The following is a 20,861-nucleotide window of genomic DNA, read 5'->3' on the forward strand; positions in this document are numbered from 1 at the left end:
TTTTCTGACACAGATAATGGGATGCTTTCTTCAAGTATTTATAAACTCTTCACAAGACTCAATTTAAAAACACCCAGTAAAGACTACATTTTTTTCTAGAAGAAAGGAAAAGGAAAATAACAGTAATTTCCACAATGTCACCTCTTCAAAGATTTTCTCCATTCCAAAACATGTATAAAGTTTTAGTAAACCCTTAATTATTAAAAATATATGACTAGGATATTTGACAATTTTTGCCTCAACACTACACTTATTAAAATGTAAACATAGATGACCTATTTCCCCATGTATTAATTATAAATAAAAATTGAGAGGTGTTATAGAATAATGGTTTTTTGGCCAGACAACTAGGTTTAAATCATGGCTCTGTAGCTGTCTACTAGATAAGCTATCTTTTCATGCCTCAGCCTCCTCACCTGTATAATGGCATAACAATTACCTTGTCCCTCTTACATCCTTTCTTTTGAGGATTCTCTGAGTTAATAGAGATAACATGCTAGAAATTCCACCCACTTTGTTTTCCTTTACAAAATTGTTTCGAACATCTGCTTTAAATTAAAACAGTGTTCCCAGACAAATGCTATGCATCTCCTCATGTGTTGTGAATTTATTTAAGGAACGTAATTCCATGTAGACACATCAAGGCCAGTTCTTTATAAAGGTAAATATATTATAAGGTATTCTGGAAGATATTCTTTTGAAGTTAAACTTCAAACTATTCAATGATCTTTAAAAATAGCTGGTTAATAATTCAAGAATATCTCAAACTTTGAAGAGCAAGATTCAAAATCATAAGAGTATGATTAGTATGGTAATGCATTTGAAATAGTTTCTAGTGAGTGAATAAAAACAACAAAAGGTTCTAAGGGGTATTATTTTGGACTTCTGAGGCAATATCATTTTGACATCACGTTGATATAATTTCAAAATGTGGACAAACTTTATTAACCACCTCTCTAGTATTAGGGAATAAATCGTATGGTTCATTCAAAGCTTGGTTCCATAATGGGCTTTTCTTTCTTTCTTTCTTTCTTTTTTTTTTTTTCCTGAGACAGAGTCTTATTCTATTGCCCAGGCTGGATTTTAATGGCGTGATCTCGGCTCATGGCAAACTTCGCCTCACGGGTTCAAGTTATTCTCCTGTCTCAGTCTCCCAAGTAACTAGGATTACAGGCGCACACTATCACAATGGGCTGATTTTTGTACTTTTAGTAGACACAGGGTTTCACCATGTTGGCCAGGCTGGTCTCGAACTCCTGACCTCGTGATCTGCCTGCCTCGGCCTCCCAAAGTGCTGGGATTATAGGCGTGAGCCACCACTCCAGCTCATCAGGGGCTCTTACTCCCCTTAGGACCTAGTGTCTTCAGAGACAGAATTGGACTATGGAGGGTTTGTCTCCCTGGGGTTTAATAACTCCTCAGATCTAGGAATGGAAAAGCAGTCAATGCTTCATAATGAGTAAATTCTCTAGTGGTTCCATTTTCCATATCTTTGTGCAATGGAGGAATATTCTGTATTCAGGTCTGTTATTATAGGAAAGCAGAAATTTTATGTACTCAAGGGAGATAATTTCCTATAGCTTTGGTATTAAGGACTAGGGTTTCAGTGGGTGTCTTGGGAGTTCAGACCTCCTCCTGATATACCACTGAGAATGTCCTCTGAATATACATGTGATGTTCTCATGTCAAGTTTATCACCAATGCCTAACTTCCTTCTGCTGCTTCACTTTGTTGCTATGGTGCCCATTGTTTACTTTTTCTGGCTTTCCGGTAATCAGGTTCCTGATTGTGTTAAACTTCACAAGGAAAGTGAGAAAAACAGACACATAAAATACAAGACACCATAAAATTGGCATTAGAAACAAGTGCTAAAATGATGCATTGAAATGCAGATGTGACCAAATGAGCCCTCCACATACAACACCGCAAAGGCCTCTTATTGTGCAGACTAAAGTACAAAACCCCTATCATACCACCCCTACCTGCCTTCAGCCTTACTTCTCGCCTTCTTTTTAATAGTAGAAGTTCAGTAATTCTATAGGTGAATTAATGAATCTAATTATATTCCTCTCTAGCCTTCTCAACTTGGTCCCATCAACTAGACTGTGAACTTCCTGAGCACAAGGATTATGATTTAATCAACTTTGCATCCCCAGAACATTGCCCAGTGCTGGGGACATTTAAGTGTGCAATGCAGTTTGTGGCTGGAGAGCAAGGAGGGAGAGGGGAGGGAAGGGAAGGAAGAGAGAGAAGAGGGATGCCAATGACTGACAGCATTTGTTTTATTGCAGGATTACGCTCCCTTGGGATGACAATCACCCAGTGTTATGAAGAAGTTGGCCTACTGCTCCTATTTCTATCCGTGGGAATCTCTATATTTTCAACTGTAGAATACTTTGCTGAACAAAGCATTCCTGACACAACCTTCACAAGTGTCCCTTGTGCATGGTGGTGGGCCACCACCTCTATGACTACCGTGGGATATGGGGACATTAGACCAGACACCACCACAGGCAAAATCGTGGCCTTCATGTGTATATTATCAGGAATTCTTGTCTTGGCCTTGCCTATTGCTATTATTAATGATCGCTTCTCTGCTTGCTACTTCACCTTGAAACTCAAGGAAGCAGCTGTTAGACAGCGTGAAGCCCTAAAGAAGCTTACCAAGAATATAGCCACTGACTCATATATCAGTGTTAACTTGAGAGATGTCTATGCCCGGAGTATCATGGAGATGCTTCGACTGAAAGGCAGAGAAAGAGCAAGTACCAGGAGCAGCGGGGGAGATGATTTCTGGTTTTGAATTAATTTTCAATTTATTTACAAAAGCTATGTACAATGTACTAAAATGATAAAGCAGTGATGTGGATTTCTGTATTCTGATGATGAGTCTCTTCGGAGTACTGCTCATCTTAATTAATTTTTGCTGATACATTGCTTCGTCTGCTAGAATATTTCACATCACCTATAACAACTGCACAGTGTTCTGACACATCTGAGTATCCAAAATAGCCAATTAACACAATCAAATACAACTGGGCCAATATAAACATGTTTGAATTGTCAAATAGAAAATAATGTTATTGCAATACATACAAAAAGTTAAAGATTTTATGTATCACTAATAGTAGAAGTTTTCTGCACCACTAATTTTTTAAAAATGGAAGTTAAACTGCATAGCCCAGAGAAACATAAGTAAATATTTAAGAACATATTGAACAACTTTGCTGTTTAAAGATATTATCCAAGTACATAAATTATTCCTTTCTCTATCAATTAAGGCTATTAAATATAATAATCAGCTTTACAAGAGGAAACCCTTATTTGATGGGCAGAGATTGTATCCCTACCTTCTTTTTCATGTAAACCACTGGTCACAAATGAACTGATCTCTGTATCCCATTATTACTATAAGAGATGGGAATCCCAAAACTGCTTAGATTGCAGTACATGAGTCCGCACAAAAACTTCAACAATTGCACATCTTCATTCTCCCAACTGAGTGTAATATGTGGAGCATAAAACAGCATATTTCTTAGTACTTCATGAATATCAGATGGTCTTCAAATGTCTCTTTATGGATGTATTGTTCACGTTATGGCTTTAAAATAATGAATATATGAAAGTGAGGTAGTGAACATCCTAAATTTCTACACTGAAATTATTAAATAATCTTATTTCATAAAATGGGAAATATATGTTGAATGACATCACTGGATGAACTTGAAGATCTTTTATTTGTTAACAAAAAATATTATGGACAGCTTTCTGTCTGTTGGGGTAAATAGCAAATGTTCAAACTTTGCAGGCATTTTGACATTCATGATAATAATACAATTCCTAGACATTGTGTTATATAATTAAAGCCAAAACCTCTAAAGCTAAGAACTAGCTCATGATTCCCATTATTTTAGTAAATGAGATTCTAAAACCTAAGAATAACAAGGAATGCATCACTTTCATACTTACATTTCCAATATAATAGAGCCCCCAAGGGGAAGAAAATTGGTTCTCGAGGAAAAAGAAAAAATCTTATCACTTCATATACAAAACACAGATAAGCATATTGAGTATATCTGCGGTATTAACATTTCATGGGGGTGAGATATGAGGGAAAAAGCCAGGGGTTCGTGGTGATAAGAAATAAACATTGAGGACTGCTTTAATATATAGCTATAACATATTTCACAAACTTTATTCAAGACATCCTATTATGCTATGCACTACCAAGAAAGAAAGATGCCAGTCAATTGTAAGATGCCATTAACTGTAAAATGCATCCGGATCTCAGATATGTAAAAATTTAAAATAAGCACCTTAAAATCAATGAAATATCGCATGTTCTACCTCCTGTTTTCTGGTATGCATGGTTAAGCTCTGAAAACATTTTCACTGATGGCATGAGTTTTAGATTGTGTGCTAAAGTACTTTAATTCATTTAACTTGTTTCCACTTCTCCTAAATATTAGAAAAGGTTCAGGAGATATGAATATTAATAAGATAAATATTTTCCTTCTTACACACATACATGGGTGCTAGAGTGTGGCACAGGGCCACTAGTCGTAGTATAAATCCCTTCCACAATCTGAAGGGGAAGTAGAAGTCAGACACAGAAGGTAACTTTACTCCAGCTTTTCTAGAACTTTCCCTAATAAGAATAGTTACTCTGATCCAGGACTGTGCTCTGTATTCATCATGTATTATGCCATTTTATCCTCAAAATATCCCTATTATATAATTACTATTCTTATACTCTTCAAAATACATATTTTATATATTTGTTAACTCAACAAATATTTATTAAGGATCTTTTGGTGTGCAAGGGACTAGGGAGTCTTTCTTAAACAAGACTAGGTCCTGTTTTCTTGTACTTAACATTCTATTCAAAGGTATGTGAGGGAAAGACAGAGAAACTGAAACATTAAAAGGTATAAACTTGCCTAAATTCACATAGGCTATAGACGGCAGAGCCAGGGCTGAACACCAATCTGCCTGACCCTGAAAACGACAATCCTAAAAGTCAAGTTGCAGATTTCATTCTTCCCACACAAGCTCTGCATAGAAATTTATTTTTTAGGCAGGCAAGCCAACTTCTTGTGCATGGAGAAGTTCAATATGCCTTAAGTAAAATATCAGCTTATTCTCAGAGGTGGAATGGTGCTTTTAAGTAAAGGCTGTGGTGACACCTTATAGTCATTATTAGATTAAAAAAATATTATCTTTAGAGTAAATAGTAGTTGGAAAATAAAAACAAAATTGAAAACTATGTGTATACATATGTATATATGTTTTTATCATGGAGGATCCTAAACATCTCTACAAATGTGCTGTTAGCTATATAAATGTTGTCAAGATGTAAGTATTCAGAAAGAAGTTTTAAAATGTCATTGCTTATTCAATTTTGCTGTTAAATAAAATATCAGTTTATTTATCCAATGAATGTATATATAAGCAAACCAAATTTCATTTAAGTAAAAAAATCAAAGCAGGAACTCTGCCAATTTTATATCCCATTGTTTTAACACATTAAACACTTTTTAATCATCTAAGAATTATCGTTATGAAACAATAATTTTTAAAAATATAAAATAATTGAATTATTGTCTTTCTCTAAGCTATTTAGAGAACACTACTTTCTTTGTTTTGTTTTGGTTTTTTGAGACGGAGCCTCGCTCTGTGGCCCAGGCTGGAGTGCAGTGGTGCAATCTCGGCTCACTGCAAGCTCCGCCTCCTGGGTTCACGCCCTTCTCCTGCCTCAGCCTGCCAAGTAGCTGGGACTACAGGCGCCCACCACCATGCCCGGCTAATTTTTTGTGTTTTTAGTAGAGACGGGGTTTCACCGTGTTAGCCACTTTCTTTGTTAATTTAACTGTTATTTTAAGTTCAGGGATATATGTGCACGTTTGTTATACAGGTAAATTTGTGTCATCAGAGTTTTTTTGTATAGATTATTTCATAACCCAGGTATTAAACCTAGTACCCGTTAGTTACTTTTCCTGATTCTCTCTCTCCTCCTAACCAGCACCCTCTGCTAGGCCCCAGTGTGTGTTGTTTCCCACTATGTGTTCATGTGTTCTCATTATTTAGTTCCCACTTATAAGTGAGAACATGTGGCATTTGATTTTCCCTTCCTGCATTACGATAATAAGGATAATAGCTTCCAGCTCCATCCATGTCCCTGCAAATGACATGATCTCACTCTTTCATATGATATGGCTGGATAGTACTTCATGGTGTATACATACATTTTCTTTATCCAGTCTACAATTGATGGGCATTTAGGTTTATTCCATGTCTTTGCTACTGTGAATAGTGCTGCAATGAACATACATGTGCATGTATCTTTATAATTAAACAATTTATATTCCTTGGTTATATACCTATTAATGGGACTGCTGGATCCAATGGTATTTCTGTTTTTAGGTTTTTGAGGAATTGCCACACTCTCACATGGTTGAACTAATTTACACTCCCAGCAACAGTGTATAAATGTTCCAATGTCTCCACAAGTTCCCCAGCATCTGCTTTTTTTTTCTTTTGACTTTTTAATAATTGCCATTCTGACTAGTGTGAAATGGTATCTCATTGTGGTTTTGATTTGCGTTTCTCTAATGGTCAGTGATATTGAGGCTTTTTTCATATCATTGTTGGCTGGATGTATGTTTTCTTTTGAAAAGTGTCTGTTCATATCCTTTGCCCACTTTTTAATGGGTTTATTTGTTTTTTTCTTATAAATTTAAGTATCTTATAGATGCTGGAATATTAGACCCTGGTAGATGTATAGTTTGCAAATATTTTCCCCCAATCTGTAGGTTGTCTGTTCACTCTGCTGATAGGTTCCTTTGCTCTGACAAAGCTCTAGAGTTTAATTAGATCCCATTTGTCAATTTTTCCTTTCGTTGCAACCGTCTTTTGTGTCTTCATCACGAAATCTCTGCCTGTTAGAAAACACTACTTTCAAACATTTAAATGCATATGGGTAATGCTTGAGTACCTAAAAAAGCAATTTTAAGAAATTACTGATGTATCTCTATTAGGAGTGACATATTCATATTTTATTTTATGTGTATATTATTTATATAATGTACAAGAAATTGTTGCATTTATCATTTTAATGCAAAGTAGTATCAACTATAATGGATTAGATGCACAAATAACTGAGGTAGGAACCTCAGTTCTGTGTTTTAATGTGGAATTCTTATGCTTATTAAAATATTTTGATTAGCTGTTGCAGAAAATAGATATGCTGACCCAATTTATCTAAGCAAAACATTGTCACTGGATAAGCTTACTACCTTGAGAAATATTTTTATTGATACATTGTGTTAACAAGAAAAGTCTCTTCTTTTGAAATATTAGCCATTAATAACTGTCTTATGAATCCTTCAGTTCAGATCCAACAAGATATTGGATAACAGGCAAATGATGTGTTCTGATGATTTCCTTCATGACTTTTCTTTACAAAGCATCACCACCCCAGAACTCTCTCCAAGCCATACTAAGGAAGATAAATGTCACACAGGGAGAGCTTTACTCACCAACAGGCAATTGCTCACATGGTACATTTTTAAGGATGATAGGAAAACCTGGATACTCACCATCCTTATGTTCTCACTGTGCTTATATTATATTATATTATATTATATTATATTATATTATATTATATTATAATCACTCCCTTGCTTGCCCTCTCAACTCTAGTGCCCCTCTCTTCCTTCCTGGTATTAAATTGGCAATACCTTGACCCTAATTAAATCCAATCCAGTGCCTTCTTGTGCCTGTCCTTGTAGAGCAGATCATGCCCTACAGAAAAAAACACAATGCCTGCAGACTGCTCTCACTTTACATTCATGCTTACAACCCCAAATGGGTTCTTAAAGCTTCCAGGCAATCTCATATGGCAATTCCTGAGTCCATTCACTTTCCTGAGACAAGTAAAAACCTCTAACACCTCCCTTGGATTCCGCTTTTACTCAGAAAATAGAATCAGAAGAGGATTTTTTAAAAAAGAGTCATCACCCACATTTATCCACCTACCTCCATCTGTGCCTATTAACTCTGCCTTTCCTCACTTTACGAGGGTTGGATCGTCCATCCACACTTTATCTCTGACTCCAGGACGTTGCTACAGAGAGCTTTTCCCCTCTTCTTACTATTTTATCAAATTTCCCCCTTCCTACTTCCTGTCAGCACATAAACATGATTTTTTTCCCATCTTAAAATTTAAAAAAAAAAGCCATCAAAATTCCTTGCATCTATTTCATCCTCTAGAAAACATCGAATTCTCTTCTCTTTCTTATGGCAAAATTATTTGACAGCAGTCTCCATTCTCACTCTCTCCCTTTGTATATTCACTGTGTATCTTCCCATTCTTTCCTGAAAATGCACATAAGTCTACCACCCCTACAACTCCTGTAAAACTTTTTCTTAAGGTCAGCAGTGACCCCATCATTGCCAAATCCAATCATTTCTTAGAACTCATATTGCCAGATTCATCAACAGCATTTTAAAAGATTAATTACAGATTCTTCCTTAAAACACTTCCTTCACTTGACTTCCAGTCCTTCATGCCTTCCTAATTTAATCCCCACTTCACTGTTCAGTCATCTTTTCTAATTGAAGTCATAAATCAGAGCTTAATCATCAGTCCTCTTTTATGCTTCATTTATTCTGCTCCCTTGATAAAAATCACCTGATTCCATGGCTTACATATCATTGATTCTTGGTCAATTCCCAAATTTCTACATCCAGATTAGAACTTTCCTCTCACTGTATTTCCGGATTTGTGAACTAACTGCCTGTTCAAAAGATATCTAATAAACATCTCGTAATTTGCACATCCAATAACAAATTATTTATCTTTTCCCCAAACTCTAAAGTTCAAGTCTTCTGAGAAGCAGATCCCAAGACAGTTGATTTTTACAATATTGATTATGTGCAGGATATTTACTTGGGGAAAAATGCTTATGAATAATAAAGAGAAGGAATCTAGAGAAGGTGGGAAGACTCTTCAGACCGTGATGCAGGTCTGACAGCTATGAAGAAGAGGGAGGAGAAGGAACATTGGGTAAAAAAAAAAAAAAAAGAAAGAAAAAAAAGCACTGATTACATCCCATTCCTAAGAAACTTCAGCCGGTTGGATGGAAAACACTTGAGAAAAAATAGTCCATTAAGGAGTCCTACATTTTTTAAGAGATGGGATTATTGGCATATCTCGGAGATATTACAGGTTAATTTCCAGACCACCCACAATAAAGTGATTATCACAATAAAGTGAGTCACACGAATTGTTTTGATTTTCCATTGCATATATAATTGTATTTATACTATACTATAGCATATTAAGTGTGCAATAGCATTAGGTCAAAAAACAATGTATTAACCATGTAAAACTAGTTTATTGCTAAGAAACGCTAATAATCATCTGAACCTCAGCAAGTTGAAATCTTTTTGCTGATAGAAGGTCTTGCCTTAATATTGATGGCTGCTGACTGGTTAGGGTGGTGGTTACTGAAGCTTGGGGTGGCTGTGGCTATTTCTTTAAATAAGACAACAATGAAGTATGTACATCGATAATTGATATTTTCTTTCACAAATAATTTTCCATAGCATGAAATGCTGTGTGATAGCATTTTACCCACATAAATCTTCTTTCAAAATTGGAGTCAATCCTCTCAAGCCCTGCTGCTGCTTTATTAACTATATCTTTGTAATATTCTGAATCATTCGTTGTCATTGCAACAATATTCACAGCATCTTTGCCAGGAGTAAATTACATCTCAAGAAATCACTTTTTTTGCTGCTCATCCATTAGAAGCAACTCCTCTTCCATTCAAGCTGTGTCATGAGATTGCAGCAACTCACTCACATCTTCAGATATCACTTCTAATTTGAATTCTCTAGCTATTTCCACCCCATCTGCAGTTAGTTCCTCCACTAACGTCTTGAACCCCTTAAAGTCATCTATTAGGTTTTGAATCAACTTCTTCCAGTCTCCCATAAAAATGGAGAGTTTGACCTCCTCCTATGAATCACAAATGTTCTTAGTGACATCTAAAGTTGTGAATTTTTTCTAGAAAGTTTTCAAATTACTTTGCTCAGACCCATTAGAGGAATCACTATAGCAGCTATACTCTTATAAAATGTATTTCTAAAATAATAGGACTTGAAAGTTAAAACTACTCCTTGATCCATGGAATACAGAATGAGTGTTGTGTTAGCAGGAATAAAAACAACATTAAACACCTTGTACATCTCCAGCAGAGCTCTTGGGTGACTAGACACATTGTTAATGAGAAATGATATATTTTGAAAGTATTTTTTTTTTTTTTTCCTGAGCAGTGGGTCTCAACAGTGGGTCTCAACAAATATTCAGTAAGCCATGCTACAAACAGACATGTTGTCATCCAGGATTTTTGTTTCACTTGTAAAGCACAGCAAGAATAAATACAGCACAATTCTTAAGGGCCCTGCAATTTTTCATATGGTAAATATGTACTGGCTTCAACTGAAGATCATCAGCTACATTCGCTTTTAAAAAGATAGCCTGTGTTTTTAAGCTTTGAAGGCAGGCATTAATCTATCCTCTTTAGCTATGAAAGTATTAGATAGCATCTTCTTCCAATGCATGCCTATTTCATATATATTGCAAGCCTACTGTCTAGTGTAGCTACTTTTATCAATTATCTTCACTAGATCTTCTAGATAATTTCTGCAGCTTCTATGTCAGCACTTGATGCATCACTTTGAACTTTTATATTAAAGTTTTTTATGTTTCTGGAGAGCGTTTTTTTCCTTAAACCTCATCAGCCAAACTCTGTTAGCTTCAAACTCTTCTTCAGTTTCCTCACCTTTCTCAACCTTCATAGAATTGAAAAGAGGGAGAGCCTTGCACTGGATTAGACTCTGGCTTAAGGGAATGTTGTGGCTGGTTTGATCTACGTAGACCACTAAAACTTTCTCCATATCATCAATAGATTGTTTAACTTTCTTATCATGTGTGTGTTCACAGGGATATAATTTTTAATTTCCTTCAATAATTTTTTCTTCACGTTCACAACTGGCTAACTTTTTGGCACACAAGGCCTAGTTATTGGCCCATCACAGCTTTTAACATGCCTTCTTCATTAAGCTTAATCCTCTCTAGCTTTTGACTTAAAGTGAGAGATGAACACTTAGAGAGGCCCTTTTAGGGTTATTAATTGGTCTAATTTTCATATTGTCATTTCCTAAGGAGATTTAATATTGTCATTTCCTAATATTGTCAGGTCTAAGGAGAGGAAGAATGGCTGGTCGGTGAAGCCGTCAGAACGCACACATTTATTGATTAAGTTTGCCATCTTATATGGATGAGGTCTGTGGAGCCTCAAAACAATTACAATAATAACATCAAGGGTCACTTATCAGAGATCACTGTATTAGATATAATAATAATTTAAAACATTGAAATACCATGAGAGTTACCAAAATTGGACACAGAGACATGATGTGATCACCTGCTGTTGACATATATGTGAAGCTCAATAAAGCAAAGTGCAATAAAATGAGGTATGTCTCTACATTAATACTCCAACAGGTCTACAGCTCAGGCTGTCAGTCAGTTATACTTCACTCAGCAGGAGATATGAAAAGTACCTTTTTATTTCCAGCACAGGTATCCATAGAGCTAACGGAGGTTCAGAAGTAGCCCCACCATGAATCCCATGGCCTCTTCTGAGAGGAAGCTTAGTAAAAGAGCTTGTGAAATAAACTAGAGCCCTCATTGCTGCAGATAGTATCTGGACAGCAGCTTATGGTCATTTGCTCCTTCTTCCACTGTCCACAGTACCCAATCAAAGCACATAATTTCTTCCACTATACCCCAGCATCCTAAAAAAGTTATAAAGAAAATTTTAGCCTCCCTATATGAACCTCAGAGAATAATTTTACAGGCTAGAACACACCTTTTATTGTGTACTAAAGCACACCATAATTAGTTTTCCTGCACAAAATTGTCATTGCCATGCTATTTATCTTTATTATTGAACAAAGAAATGACATGAGTAAAGGTATTTCGGGGGAGATTTTACAACCGTCTAAATCTCATTTTTTTCTTTTCTAAACTGGTAACATCTCACCCAGTGAAATACTGTTTTAATGGACACTATTAATAACCCAATGACTGAAAAATAATTTCATGTTTACAAATTAACTTCTCTAAGGCCATTGAGATAAATAAATATATTCACTTTCAATAGCATGATGCAGCTTAATTATGGATTTCCTTCTCAAGTTAATTGGCAATTCTTCCAATTATATGAAACCTTGCTTTACCTTCTTTAGAAAACTATGGTCTAAGAGGTTTGGTAAATAAAAAAGTTAATTTTAATGCATATACTTTCTACATTATTCTGTTGCCCAATACCCAAATTATTTCCAAAGAAGTAGTAATTGAACTAAAGAAGATTTGAGAAGTCAGGAATGTGCATGTAAACATACCCAGGACAAGAGAAATTAAAAGTTTTGGTAACAAATGGAATTTTTAAATTATAGTAGGGAAAATGTCCCTTGACATATAATAGTTATCTCAAACTTCACACTGGATATTTAGGTAGAATTTCAGTCATCTACCTAAGTAAGAAAATCAAGTCTTTCTTAACAAGTAATTTAAGTTTCTCTAAACCAGAACTATTTTTCTGAAACCCTGTCTTTATACATGTCTCTGCTGTACAGAAAATGTTTTAGCTTAAGTGGTCTATAATTATTGTCAACTAATTCTAAATGGTACATGTGAAAATAAAAGACAGTTACAGTTGCCATGGAAACTATACTACGTAGGAAATTTATTTCAACAAGCCTCGCTTCTAAAAAAAAAAAAAAAAAAAAAAAAAAAAAAAAAAAAAACCTCTACAAACAATAGTACAACTCTGGCCACAAGCTGTCACAAAAAGAAAAACAGATGAATGAAAAATGTAAAAATAAAAATAAATCTTCCACTGTTAGCTGAACTCATAGCTTCTTTCCTCATACAAGCTTTATTATTTAGTTAGTTTTCTTTAAGATTTTAACCAAAGAAAGTAACAACTCCCTGAAAAAACATCTAAGTGTCACAGTACAATTTGTTGTACAATTTTAATGATAGAATACCTAATTTTGTGATAATTTTAATAAATGTATTATCAAAAGAAATTTAACAAATCCTTATAATTCAGTATGCCTCAACTCTCCCTTTTCAATAAAATATCCTATATTATTTTTTACACAGACTAATAAAATATGCCAAAGAAATAACCTAAATAAACCAATGTGTTTGATTTCAAAATCTGCAATCCATGGAGAATTAGGTCCTATCTCTTCACTAACATCTATCTTATTACATTGTAAATAAATCTTCAGAGAACTTTCAGCAAGTATATCATACAATACAGTTAGGATAATCATTTCTCACATATTGCTGACATTTATTTTCCAGAACGGTTCTTCAGAGCACAGAGCAAGACTTTTTCTTTTAATTTCATATGACACCCTTTTAAGGACATTGCGCATGTTCAAAGAGAGGGGCTAGTTAATTGGTACAGATATGAATAAGATAATATAAGATCTAGAAAAAAGAATTGTGGCATAATGTGTCTAATTCATATTAGAACTGGCAAGGACAGTATAATAACAGTCTTTTTCTATCTTCTTTTAAATTTCAAAGAAAAATTTTATAGATCAAAGAATATATAATGAAATGAAGCCATCATACATATTGGAGTCATATAAAAGTAATTTTTATAAAACAAACACTGGAGCTGTTTTGATACCTGTATAATAAAGGTATAATTCTGTGTTATTTTAATAATAAAGAAAAGTTCCTATTAGAAGTAATTACATGGCTCTTATTCCAAGATTTGGAAACAGCTTGAATTATTTTAGCATACACAGCATGTTATTTTTAAAACTGCAAATCAAAAGGAATTAATGGGCTATAAAATATATTTGAGTTGTGACTACTGCTTTTAAAAAATGGAGCTGGAATAAAATGGAAAGGGTAGAATAGAACAGAATAGCACAGAATGGTATAGGATGGGATGGAATAGGCTGTATAGCATAGCACAGTATAGCATAGCATACAATAGAAGATATGAATTTGTACCTCACAACCTCTAAGCAAAAACTGAACACATTGCAAAAAGCACTGTAGTAAGTTGTGAAAGCATTTGGAAAGGGACATGCAGGGGATGTGCTCAAAGCACGTATTGGCTAGGAGAGGATAACTTGATCTTATTTATTGATTATATGGTATATGATTTTGACTGCCATTATAACTGGGGTGTTCAGATTTCACAGTTCAATTTTATATCAACATATTGCAGTGGGTTCTGAGGTAGAATAAGTAAATTTAACCTGCTATTGGCCAAAAAAAAAAGGATATCTGATACAACAGTCTTTATGTTTATGGTAATAGAAATATGTTAATTTAATTGAAACAAATTACCCATAAAATGGATTGCTTTATTATTCTAAACGACTATAATGAGACTTACAATTTCTGATTCAGCATGTAAGGAGCTTGAAAGTCACCACTCTGTTCCAGTAACAAATAAAAAGCTGAATAGATGGAAAAATCAATAACTCTCCTTGCATTTGTAAGGGAGGCAAGGACATAGGGCTAACTGCTGCTCCCAAAATTGGAGAGACAGGCAAAAACAGGCAGACACATCCTACTGGAACAAGGACTCATCAGTGGAAACTACTACAGGAAACAGTCTTGGGGTAGGAAAATCTGAACTGTAATTGATGAATTGCTGAAGACTTAATGTGGACACATCTGAGAGTTAAAAAGAAAATGTGGCACATATACACCATGGAATACTATGCAGCCATAAAAAATGATGAGTTCGTGTCCTTTGTAGGGACATGGATGAAGCTGGAAACCATCATTCTGAGCAAACTATCGCAAGGACAGAAAACCAAACACCACATGTTCAATTCATAGGTGGGAACTGAACAATGAGAACACTTGGACATAGGATGGGGAACATCACACACTGGGGCCTGTCCTGGGGTTGGGGGAGTGGGGAGGGATAGCATTAGGAGATATACCTAACGTAAATGACGAGCTAATGGGTGTAGCACACCAACATGGCACATGTATACATATGTAACAAACCAACATGTTGTTCACATGTACCCTACAACTTAAAGTATTAAAAAAAAACAAACAAACAAACAAACAAAAAAAACGCCAGGGGCACCCTGACATGGTGGGAAGAGGAACACAGTGCTGTAAGATTTACCTCCAGGAGAGAAAGCAAATTCTCACAGTAAATATCAGAGAACAATCCCCTCATGCTTTGGGCAAGGAGAGGAAAAATGAAACCATTTTTAAATACTAATACATCAGGGCGCTCTGTTCTTAACAAGGCCTGCCCTCAAGAGAATTAGTTTACCAGAGTCTGATTTGCTGGACTATTTTAAAAGCCTAACTTACCGGTGAGAAGGGAAATACTCAACTTTAGTCCACTCTAGTAATCCTGTTTCATCTAAGGGTTGGGATAGGATGGGTGGCAAGTTGAGAAACACTTGTCAAGATAACAGTCAGAGGCATAAGATTACTAAAAGACTAATATGTAACTGTAGCACCGTAAAATGATTCCCCTCGCCCACATCATAACACCACATTACTAAAGGCCTATTTACTGTAGTTCCTTTTACCCAGTACACGGTGTCTGGCTATCAAGATAAAACTACAAGGCATACCGAAATGCAAAAAACAAACCAACAAAAAAAGCAATTTGAAGAGACATAGCAAGCATCAAAACCAAACATGAAAAGGATGTTGGAACTATCAGGCCAGGAATTTAAGACAAGTATTATTAACATACTAAGGACTCTAACAGATAAAGTAGATGTATGTTGGTATGTAAGGACTGGAAAATGTACTAGTTAATGTAATAAGACAAGAAAATAAGGCACACCCAGGGGAAGTTCAACATGGCAGACTAGAAGCAGCTAGTGTGTGCCACTCTTGTGGAGAGGAAACAAACTGGAAAGTAAATACTAACTCTTCAAGTAGATCACTTAAGAAATCATGTTAGGATTGGTCAAGGGAGCCAGGGGACACAGAGAACACAGAAGAGCAAAGTTGGGCAGTCACCAACCTGGGACCAGTGTGGAGCCAGGAGAAACTCCCTAATACAGGGAAAGGGTGAGGAAGTAAGAATTCTCAGAGGATTCACATTCCCTACAGTGACCTGTGCAATCCTGGAAACGAGAGAACCCGTTTTAGCCCCCTGGGCCTCTAGACAGATACGGAGATTCACATGGAGTTTTTTGCAGAGACACCACTCAAAATCACAGGAAGCCTCACAGGTCTTGGATCCCTGGGCAGCCCAAAACCAACTGCCATAGTCCTGATGGGGGCCACAGTAACGGTGCCAGGAAGCAGTCAGACTGCTCCACTTCTTGCCAGACAAGGCTCAGCTCCTGATTCCAGCAAAGTAGCCCCACCTCTTCTTGAACTCTGCCAACAGGCACAGCTCTGTGTTCCCCCAGGAAAGACCTGGAGGTCTATCTGTGCCACTCCACCCACTCCTGCTGCTGCTAACTAGCTGGGACAGACTCACAGGCTTGGGTTTCCAGCACAGTGGTCCTGCCCCTGTTTGAACTCTGCAGGTGGGCACAGCTCTGTGTTCCCCTGGGAAATACCCAGGCAGCAGATTGTGTGACTGCCCCCCACCTCACCCTGCCACTGCTCTTAGCCAGGCAAGATTCATTCACTTGGGTGGTGCCCATGCAGGGGAGGAACCTCCATTCTCAGAACAGAGAGGTGAGATGGCCTGGTTTGCGGGCTGGCCAGGAAACAATGCATGCCTCCTTTCTCAGGAAGGCAATAGCCTCTCGGCCAGCTGTGACCTCTGCCTGAGAAAATCCCAAGGCCTGGAACACCTAACAAAGAAAACACAGGTATGGCACCAGTGATTGGGGAGGGGCTCCTCTGATGCCCAGTAGTGGACCTGGTGAGGGCATCATCTCTCTCCCCACCACCACAAACCACTACTATGGATGTGCTGAAATACAAAGTTGCTGCCTAAGAACTGCCAGTCATTACTCTTAAACACCATCTACTGGATTTCAGCCCAAATTACAACACCAAAAATATTTTGCTATTAAGTAAAATAAGGGTTACTTCAATTAAAAAAAATAAAATAAAATATTTTGGCAGTGTACAAAGCCTGTGATACCTATTGCAAAAATCCAGCCACATATAAAGGATCCCGTGCAGAGATTTAAAAAACTGAAAACACCCACAAACAAAGCTAACTCTAATTCATCTTACATCATAAAGGAACACCAACCATCTCAGATGAGAAAGAATCAGTACAAGAATTCTTAACATTAAAAAAGCCAGAATGTCACTTTACCTCCCAATGAACACAATATCTCCAAGCAACAGTTCTTAACCAGATTGAAATGACTGAAAGGATACACATGGAATTCAGAATCTGGATGGTAAGAAAGCTCATTGAGATGCAGGAGAAAGTTGAAACCCAATCCAGGGAATCCAAGGAGTCAAGTAAAACTATCCAAAAGCTGAAAAACAAAACATCAATTTTAAGAAAGAATCAAAGTGAAATTCTGTAATTAAAGAATTCTCTACAAGAATTTTAAAATACAGTCAGAAGCATTAACATCAGAAGAGACCAAACTGATCAAAGAATCTCAGTGTTCAAAGGTGGGTTCATTGAATCAACTCAGTTAGACAAAAACAAAGGAAAAAGAATTTTTAGAAAATAAATGAAATCTGTGAGAAATATGAGATTATGTAAAGAGACCAAATCTACAACTCATTGGCATTCCAGAGAGAGGAGAGAGTAGGCACTTTGAAAAACATTTGAGGATACAGTCCATGAAAATTTCCCCAATCTCACTAGAGATTGAGAGGTTGACATGCACATTAAAGAAATACAGAGAACCCCTGCAAGCTATGATACAAGATGACCATCCCCAAGGCCCATAATCATCAGATCAACCAAGGTCAACACAAGAAAAAAAGTCTTGAAGGCAGCTAGAGAGAAAAGTCAAGTCAGTTACTAAGGACACCCCATCAATCAAGCAGTAGTCCTTTCAACAGAAACCTTATGAGCCAGAAGAGATTGAGGGCCTATTTTCAATATCTACAAAGAAAAGAAAGTCCAACCAAGAATTTCATATCTAGCCAAACTAAGCTTAAGCACTATCGTAAGCAAAAGAGAAACAAAATTCCTCTCAGACAAGCAAACACTAAGGGACTTTGTTACCACCAGAGCAGCCTTAATAGAGGTCCATAAGGGAATGCTAAATATGGAAATCAAAGACTGATACTTGCTACCAGAAAAATCACTCAAGCACATAGCCTACAGACACTATAAGTACTTACTTAATCAAGTCTACAAAACAAAAAAAACCCACAATGACAGAATGAAAATCTCACATATCGATACTAATCCTGAATGTAAATGGTCTAAAAATCCTACTTGAAAGGCATAGAATGGCAAGCTGGATACAGAGATAAGGCCCAACTGTCTGCTGTCTTCAAAGGACACATCTCTCATGTAACAACACTGGCAGGCTCTAAGTAAAAGGATAGAGAAAGACCTACTATGCAAACAGGAAAACAAAAACAGCTGGAGTCAAGAGTTTTATACAACAAAAAACAGACTTTAAACCAATAATAATCAGGCAGGACAATGAAGGACATTACATAATAATAAAGGATTCAATTCCACAAGAAGGCTTAACTATACTAAATATATATGCACCCAATATTATAGCATCCAGATTCATAAAAGAAGTTCTTTTTGGCCAGTGAAAAGACTCAGCCACACAACAATAGTGGGAGAATTTAATACCTTGCTGACAGCATTAGACAGTTAGATCCTCAAGACAGAAAACTAACAAAGAAATTCTGAACTTAAACTTGACAGTTGACCAACTTAACCTAATAGATATCTACAGAATACTCCATGCAACAACCACAGAATATATGTTGTTCTCATCCACATGTGGAACATATTCTGAGAATGAACACACACTCGGACATAAAGCAAGTCTCAATAAATTAAAAAAAAATGAAATCATACCAAGCACACTATCAGACCACAGTGCAATAAAAATATAAATCAATACCAACAAGGTCTTTCAAAATTACACAGAAACATGGAAATTAACAACTGGCTCACCAATTCTTGGGTAAACAATGAAACTAAGGTAGAAATAAAAAATTCTTTGAAATAAATAAAAATAGAGAAAAAAAAACTTGCCAAAATCTTTGGTATGCAGCTAAAGCAGTATTGAGATGAAAGTTTGTAATGCTAAACACCATAAAGAAGTTGGAATAATATCAACTTACATGACACCCAGAGGAACTAGAAAACACAAAATAACAAACCAACCTCAAAGCTAAAGGATGAAAATAAACAACAAAAATTAGAGAAGAACTTAATGAAATTGAGTCCATAAAATAGATCAATGAAACCAAGAGTTGGTTATTTAAAGGAATAAACAAGATTGATAGGCAGCTAGCTAGATTAAAAAGAAAAAAAAGAAGATCCAAGTAAACACAACCAGAAATAACAAAAATGGCATGAAAACTGATCCCACAGAAATACAAAGATCCTCAGAGACTACTGTGAACACCCATATACATAAAAATTAGAAAATCTAGATGAAATGGATAAATTTCTTGAAACAAACTCCCAAGACTGAACCAGGAAGAAAGTGAAAATTGGAAAAGACCAATAACAAGCACTGATATTGAATCACTAAAAAAAAAAAAGAAAAAAAAAAAACCTACCAACCAAAAGAAGTCCTGGACCAGATGAACTCACAGCTGAATTCTAGTAGACATACAAAGAAGAACTTGTGCTAACTCTAGTAAAACTGTTCCAGAATATTGAGCAATAGTGACTCCTATTTAACTCAGTGTATGAAGCCAGGATCATCCTTACACCAAAATCTGGCAGCAACAAAAAAAAAAAAAAGAAAAAAAAAGAAAAGAAAAATTTCAGGCCAATATCCCTGATGAACATAGATGTAGAAATCCTCAACAAAATATTGTCAAAACGTACACCAAAATCCAACAGTACACCAAAAAATTAATTTACCATGATTAAGCAGACTTTATTTCTGGGAATCAAGGTTGATTTAACATACACAGATCAATAAACATGATTCAGCACATAAACAGAATAAAAGAAAACCCATATGATCATTACAATAAATGCAGAGAAATCTTCTTGATAAAATCCAACATCCCTTCATGATAAAAAGAGTTTAAGCATTGAAGAAATATAATTAAAATAATAAGGGCCATCTGTGACAAACTCACAACTAAAATCATTCTTAATAGGCAAAAGCTGGAACCATTCCTCTTGAGACCTGGAACATAATAAAGATGCCCACTCTTACCACTCCTACTCACCATAGTAGTGAAAGTCCTAGCCACAGCAGTTGGGCAAGAGAAAGAAATGAAAGCCATCAAAATGTGAAAAGAAGGTATCAAACTCTCTTTGCTCACAATATGATTCTATATACAGAAAACCCTAAAGACACTTCTCAAAAGAAGATACGCACATGGCCAACAAACATATGAAAAAATTACCCGCATCACTAATCATTAGAGAAATGCAAATCAAAACCACAATGGAATAATATCTCACACCAGTCAGAATAGCTATCATAAAAATGTCAAACAATAACAGATACTGGTGAGGCTGTGGAGAAAGGAAACATTTATACGCTGTTGGTGGGGATGTAAATTATTTCTGTCATTGTGGAAAGAAGTTTGAAGAATTCTCGAAGAACCTAAAACAGAACTACTATTTGTTCCAGCAATACCACTACTTGGTATATATCCA

General features: G+C 36.0%; 1 protein-coding gene across 2 annotated transcripts in view; it reads left to right on the forward strand.

Moving 5' to 3' along the window:
- The window catches only part of KCNV1 (potassium channel, voltage gated modifier subfamily V, member 1), an 11,892-nt gene extending 8,007 nt beyond the window's left edge, over nucleotides 1-3,885 (forward strand). For both annotated transcript variants that reach the window (XM_011968361.1, XM_011968362.1), the window contains one exon: nucleotides 2,292-3,885. In XM_011968361.1, coding sequence (XP_011823751.1) covers nucleotides 2,292-2,803 — 512 coding nt within the window. In that variant the 3' untranslated portion in view covers nucleotides 2,804-3,885. The remainder of the gene's footprint in view (nucleotides 1-2,291) is intronic.
- Nucleotides 3,886-20,861: the final 16,976 nt, after the last annotated feature.

Source organism: Mandrillus leucophaeus, unplaced genomic scaffold (assembly GCF_000951045.1).
Source record: "Mandrillus leucophaeus isolate KB7577 unplaced genomic scaffold, Mleu.le_1.0 Scaffold840, whole genome shotgun sequence".
Taxonomy (NCBI): Eukaryota; Metazoa; Chordata; class Mammalia; order Primates; family Cercopithecidae; genus Mandrillus; species Mandrillus leucophaeus.